Source organism: Pinus tabuliformis, chromosome 2_2 (assembly GCF_031772625.1).
Source record: "Pinus tabuliformis cultivar Carrire ecotype Pingquan chromosome 2_2, CPIR1, whole genome shotgun sequence".
In the NCBI taxonomy this organism is placed as follows: domain Eukaryota; kingdom Viridiplantae; phylum Streptophyta; class Pinopsida; order Pinales; family Pinaceae; genus Pinus; species Pinus tabuliformis.
The window spans coordinates 538075907-538083331 of record NC_142300.1 but is presented as its reverse complement, the minus strand read 5'-3'; the positions used below and the strand labels follow the sequence as shown (position 1 = coordinate 538083331).

Genomic DNA, 7425 nt, shown 5'->3' with positions numbered 1-7425 from the left:
CTATGTCTTCATGCTTCTCCAAGCGCTCCCCTTGATGATTGTTGATGAAGGCGATGTTGTTGTGCATTCTCCTTTGAATGGTTGACATGTGAAAGAACTTAGTATTTTTCTCCCCATCCTTGAGCCATCTGATCCTGGATTTTTGTCGCCAGAGAGTCTCTTCTTGTTGCCTGCGTGTTTCAATCTGATTTAGGAGAATCTATTCTTGTAGTGCATATTCCTCCTTTCGACCCTCTGATATGATACACTATTGCAGCGTATTCATTTGCTGCTCCAACGCTTTCCTTTGATCGAATATGTTGCCAAACTGAGTGTGATTCCAAGTTTTCAACACTTGCTTAAGGTATTTTAACTTTTGTTGAAATTGAAACATCTTGGCTCCTACGGGGGGAGTGAAGGATTTCTAGGCAGCTATTACCACATCTTTGAAGTTAGGATGGGAGAACCAGAAGGATTCGAAGTGGAAAGGTCTGTTGCTCTTTGACTCTGGACGTGACCACTGAAGCATTATAGGCCAGTGATCTGAGCCTGCTTGAGGCAGAATGGAAGCGTGGAAATCTCCGCCTAGATGAATGGCATTATCCGATAGGAGGAAACGATCAAGTCTGGAGGCTATGTGCTGAGATCCTCTTCGTTTGTTGGTCCAAGTAAACATACCATTTGAGGTCTGAAGATCCATGAGCTGATTCCTAGATATGAAGTCTTTAAAGCCAATGCTGTCTCCTTCCAGTCTTGCTCGGCCTCCAGATTTTTCCTCCAGCGCCGTAATAATGTTGTAGTCACCACCACTTATCCATAGGGGATGGCTTCTGCCAGAGCTGAGAGCTGTGAGAGAGTTCAGCAAATCCAGCTTTTTTTGAAGATCTTGAGGAAAATACACATTAGTGAGAAGACCATGGATGTTGGTACCTATGAGGTGGAAGGTAGTTGAAATGAAGAAGTGAGAGGCATGGAAATCTTGAAGGGAGAGGATTTGAGGGTTCCATAAGATTGCCAGCCCTCCAGAAGCGCCTGATGCATCCACAGAGACTGAGCGACAACCTGTCCAAACTTTGTTTAGAATTTTCTCCAGTGCAGTGCTATTGCCTTTGGTTTCTTGTAGAAAGACTAGTGAGGGCCTTTCTTGCTGAATCATGTTTTTTAGCATTCTATGTTTTGCAGGGCTGTTAAGCCCTCACACATTCCATGAGATTAGCTTCATGAGGAACCATGGGGAAGAGCTTTATAGAACTTGGTCAGCTTGGGGAATTCTCCAGAATCCACCAGCATTTCTCCAATAATGATAGTCCTTTGCAAATCTGTTTTGCGCCCTCATTTTTTCGTGTCTTTCAAAAATTTTTTACCATCCCAAGGACTACCTGCTTGAATGCCGAGATATTTATTTTGTTGTGCTTTGATCAGAACTCCTTCAAGTCTTTCGATCTCCCTTGGGGGAATTTCACTGAAGTCTTTCTGTAGACACGCTGCTTCCAATTTGAGTAGGTCCAGACCTACTAGATCTTCACCTTCTGGTCCTTCTTCCATGAGTGATAGTTTGTCCTGTTCCTCCTCATCTAACCTTTGATTGCTATTGTGGGCTAGAGAAGCATCAACCTCCATGGCAGAGGATTGTATGGCTGTTTTTGAGGTGAAATTTTTGTCCGTAGAGGTTGAAGCTGGAGTGCGGATATGAGTGGACTTAGAAGGCGTGGCTGAGGGATGTGGGGGAGGCACAGGGGTGGAGGGGGAGGGATCTGAAGATGGGATGAGAGTATGATCCTCCGTGAAGGTTGGAGAAGACAAGATTCCAAAGCTATTCCGAGTTTCAGGCTTCTTGGGATCTTCTGGAGCTACTGGAGGTTTCTTGGTATGCTTTCTACGGCTAGGAACTCTCGTGAATCCTTCAGCGTCTTTACTTGTCTCTGATGCGGATGCTTTCGACTGAAGATTCAGAGGGCAATCTCTGAAAAGATGGCCATGCTCATGGCACCTTCTGCAACGAAAAGGAATGTGCTCGTAGTCTATAGTTTGTACCCATTCATAATCATCATGAAATAAACTTACCGAATCCGTGAGTTCTTTGGCCAGATGCATGTGTACGCAGATCCTGGCATAGGAGGTGTATCTACGGTATTTGGTTTCCTCGGCTACTTTGATGAAGGCTCCTAGGCTGTTGCCAATGTCCTTTAATGTCTCTTCATTCCAATATTCCACTGGAAGAGAATACAGGCGTATCCATACCGGAGCCCAGGAGAAGTCCTCTTTGTCTGGATCGAACCTTGCTTTCCATTCTCGAAGATATAGGCCTGCAGAGTTGAAGAAATACGGCCCTCCTTCGAATATGCGAGTTTTGTCTTCCAGGCAGTTGAAGATAGCAGTGAAAAAACCTTTGGGTCCTAGCTGCAGAGAGACTTGACCCTTAGGTTTCCATTTGGAGGCTATCCAGCCATGCAAGGCCTTTTCAGTTGGCCAGAATCCAAGGAACTTGCCTATGAGTGCATGATCACTCATGTATTGGATTTGGGCGTTGATTCGATCACTGGGAAGATCTATTTTTATTCTCTCTGCAGATTTAGGAATGCATGTTGCAGAGAATGCTTTTGGCCATGACGTCGAGTTGTTCTGGTCTGTTCCTTTGTCTTTGGCTGTCGTCTGACCTGCAGCAGCTTTTCCATTGTTGTTTTTATCAGGATCTGAATGAGGGCCATCAGTTGGGTCAGGGCCTTGACCGACTGGAGCTTCTGCATTTACTGACTTGTCAGGAGAGGGATCTGATGAGGGAGGGGGGGCAGAGCCCACCCCTCCAGACGGCAGGACCATGGTGAGGAGATCAGCGGCGTCGCAGGCTAGAGAAGCCGAGGATGCAAAGGGGAGGGGCGGCGGGATTTTTCAGAAACCCTAGCAGGGGCAGCATCGATCACTGGTCCGATGAGCGCAATTGCCTCCACTTACCAGAGGGCTAGTCTATTTTTAATTATTAATATAGTTGATGTATGTTTATAGATTTATATTAAATACATTTACTAATATATTTGTGTATGTATAATTATGAGTATATATCAATTACATTTAAATTTATGAGATTTTGATAGAATTTTGTTACAAATTGTAATTAAAAATCTCCCTAGTAAAGCAATATGACTAGATGGGAGTTGTTTTTAGTGTGACTTTTTGGAATTTTTCTGGTAGGTTTTTCCAGTGAAATTTCTCTAAATCCCATAGCACAATTTATTGAAATCACACGCTTGATGGGTAATCCCTGCACAATCAAAGCCTCTTAGAATTTTTCAGGTGCTGAATCCAAATATGTAGTTAAAAAACCAGTTTAAATAACACAAATCAATATTTAACCTCAGATTTTTCCATCGGATTCCTGTACTGAAAAATCCAAAAATTCATTAAAAACAACTCATATCAAATCAATTGGTCTTCTTCTGTCTCCCACCCTCTGAAAATGCACACATCAAATCTCTCACCCTGTGAAAATGCACACATCATATCTTTATCCCTACATTGTGAAAAGTAATTTCAATGTGGAATTACAAAAATCTTGGAGTCGGCGAATTCAATGACTGGACTATCTCAAGATTTGACAGAAGAACGATGAGATAGATTGGACAGAAGAACGATGAGATAGATTGGACAGAAGCGCGATCGGTCTGTCGAAAAATTTTGAACACTCACAAAACATTGGAATCAGGATTGAAATTTGAAATTTATTTTGCCTTTTCGGTAAAAATTATTTTCATGCTTTCCATTTATTTATTTTTTTTTGTAAATTTATAAATGTTTAAAAATATTTTTTTATAACAATAGGGAAGTAACTTGAAATTAATTATTTTCATGCTTTCCATTTATTTATTTTTTTTTTGGTAAATTTATAAATGTTTAAAAATAATTTTTTATAACAATAGGGAAGTAACTTGAAATTAATTATTCAAAAAAAATAGAATAATATAAAGCCTAGCTTTACCATACTGAAAACTTATTTATGAAATATATATCAAACGTATTTAACTAGAAAATACCAATACTTCAACCTTTCTCTGTATTCCTTTTACTAGCAAAAGTTTCATTTCTCATTTCCAGCCCTTTAAGGAATGGTGACCAGAAATAAATAAAAATTTAAACAAATTTTCTAACTTACACTTACTAAAATATATGACATAAATACATAAACAACAATTTTAAGGGGTCAATTAATTATTTTTTTCCTTGACGTTGCAAAATTTTCCTTCAACGCCAAATACATTTAAGAAGGCAAAAAAAATTGACCCGGTTGAAGTCGAAATTATTTTTGATACCTAGCTTGAATTTGAACAGACTAAAATCAAGAAGTGCGAATTTCTGATGATGTTTTTTTACTGCATGTGCTGTCGATTGTTCCTTAAGCCCAGGAAATTATAGGGAAAACCCAATTGACTTGGGATTTGAGATTTGGGATTTCGACGGATCATTTCCATCAGAGTCGTGCAGCAGAGATAAGTCTATGGGACAGGGGAATATTTTAAATGCAGAGAGTTAATCTTTCTCCGTATCGTGTGAAAAGCGCTTTCTAGCATTTGTTGGTGACCGTTGACCGCTGAGATACCTATAAACAGGTCTTCAAAGTTACAAGGGATGTCCAGATACTGTTGATAGCGGTCAGAAAAGTAACATGTTCGGTCATTCCTGAATGATCAGTAACTGTTAATACAGTCCGAAAAGTAACATGTTCAGTCATTCCCGAATGATCCAATCATCAATAGCTCAACGATTGTACTGGATACAAAGTTTCAGCATAAGCCGTAGTCTAATTATTATGTTTTTTTTACATTGTAAGTTACGGTCTGGCCATATTTTTAAAAAAATCTTGTAAAGATTTTTGTAAGTCCAAATAAAATCTGACAAAATTCATAATTTTAGGTTGTCTAGAAAATTTTTGATGGTGCTGAATTTATTTCTATCATAAAAACATGATTTAACCATTGTCTCTGCAAGATCTTTTGATATTTTTTTGCCCGGCCACTTTTGGCCTTTTAGGGAATTCCTCCCCCTCTCCTCCCAGATTGCGTAGTCTAACCTGACTATTTTTTTGGCCCTGAAAATCATGGAAATTCGGGTCAAATTTTAATGAAATCTTAAGGAGAATTTTCTAAATCCAAATTACATTCATCAAAATTTAATATTTTGTGTATCTTAAAAGTTTTTGATAACGCGGAATCGATTTCTACCATCAAAAACATGATTCAAACACTGCTACTTCAAGATTTTTTGAATTTTTTTTACGGGATTCCCACCACTTTTGACCTTAAATCAATTCCTCTACCTTCAACCCAGATGAGAGCTACTGAAACAATACTGCAATTGCTTCTGGTGACGGTACCGCAGTGCTGTAAAGTGCATGGAATGGGTCCGGGAAGTGATGGTACTGCAAAGTGCAGGGAGGGTCCGCCGGGCGTGCAGGGATGGAATTTGACATTTGCCAGATTTGTTGGTGAAATACAGCTAAAAAATTGTAAAATTTTCAGGATCTTTTTTAAGTTATAAATTATCTGAGGAGGTGTGAAAATTGTTAACGTAAAAGACAGATTTGTTTTGAAATTCTAATCTAGTTAGGGATATAAAATTTGATAGTAAGTTTTATTTACTATTCCCACTATCAGATTAATGTACTCTTTAAATCTAAAAGTAAATATATAGTGTCCCCACACATTTATGTCTTGATAGCATTATAAATAAAACTTGCCAAATTTAATGAACAAATTATTATTAACAAAATAATTTATAACACTGCAAAAAAATTCTTTTCTGGGTTAATCAGCATTACGTGCTCAAATGATCCAGCAAACATGAACGTTGCAAAAGCTATCCAATTAAATTCAATGGGTACATCGGATTTGAAATTCCTGCCAATTTTGACAGTTGTCATATTTCCCTTGAGCTGATAATTTCCACTGCTGTCGTGCAACAGACATAAGCCCTTGCTAATCGCTATTCAGCCAAGGATAAACAGCCATGTGAAATTGGAATATTTTCATGCCACTTTTATCCAGGGTTAAATGTTATCCAGGGTTAGATATGTATGGACTTTTATTAAGTCTGTCTCGACTATGAACCACACTCTGATGGTTCAAAACACATGAATAAATTATTTCTAGCTTGATTTTTTTTTTTTTAAATTCCAAACACATAAAATCTTTATATGATTTTAGAAAAACTTAACCTAAAAATTACCAAAAAATCAAAACATAACAAAGTTAAACTAAAATTTTATTTTATTTTTTTACTATTTATTAAACTCTGACACCAAAAAATTATATAATAGAAGAAATTAGTACTTCAAAGTCATAGCTTTCCCATATAAATGAATATCTTCCTATGCCTAGAATTTCAAATCTCATCTATATTACTTAAAACAGTAATGAGTTTTTTCTTTTATTATTCAAATTTATAACTATTAATTTTGTTTTTAAAATTAATAAAAATTTTCAGCATTTTAATTTACATTTTATGTAAATTTATAAATATTAATTTTTGTAATAGAGTTATATATAAATTTCATCTTGGTAATATTCTTTTATTTTTATATTTTTCTTATTCAAATTTTAATAAAGAAAGTGTCTTTGTTTTTATCCTTCATTAGTGTGTTAGTATCAATGCTAAAGATAAAAAATAAATAAATAAATGATTGTGATTGTATTAAAGAATCTTTATTATTTTCAAATCACCATTGTCAATGTTAAAATAATAGAAAAATTGAGTATGATATATTAAATAATTGGTCAATTTTTTTTATAGTGATAGTGTTTAATTAAAAATCTCATCATCATATTTTCCTTTAGCTTCTAACTTCGAGTATTTCCCTAATTCTCAAAAATTACCATCAAAATTCAATAAAAAATTATGTATACTAATTACTATAAAATAATCAAATAATATTTAATAATATTTTAAATAATAATTACTAGAATTATTTATACTAATTACTATTCTTACAAAATTTTATGATATTAATCAAATAATTTAATCATTTTTATACTTATCATTTAAAATGTAAAATTTATAATCAACTACATAATACATTTTTAAAATATAAAAAAAATATTCTCATCAAATTTTAAATTTCCATCGCTTATTAATTATAAATACATTTTTATCGAATAAAAACTCTTTTATATTTAATAATTTATACACTTTCTTAAACATGGTATATTTTGATATACCCCTAACTCTTCCACATCCATGCTACGTGCACTATGCACTTTTCACTATGCACTTTCCAATTAATTTAGAACTCATTAAAATAAAAGATTTCACCAAAAGTTGTATTAAAAGACAATAATTTAACTAAGATGTGAAAAAGTTATGGGGTGGAATTACGTTCTAATGAATCCCCATTGGGTACAACAAATAAATGGTTACAATATTTTTTTTAATTACTTTTAAAAATTATTTTCCCCACTT

At 35.3% G+C, this 7425-nt stretch overlaps 1 protein-coding gene across 1 annotated transcript; it reads right to left on the bottom strand.

The window, feature by feature from the left end:
- Window positions 1–403: 403 nt before the first annotated feature.
- Window positions 404–2799, bottom strand: LOC149193729 (uncharacterized). The gene is made up of 3 exons (XM_089407418.1): window positions 2520–2799; window positions 1359–2417; window positions 404–1011 (listed from the first exon to the last, which is right to left on the bottom strand). The coding sequence occupies exons 1-3, from the start codon at window positions 2797–2799 to the stop codon at window positions 404–406; spliced, it is 1947 nt and encodes a 648-aa protein (XP_089263544.1).
- Window positions 2800–7425: the final 4626 nt, after the last annotated feature.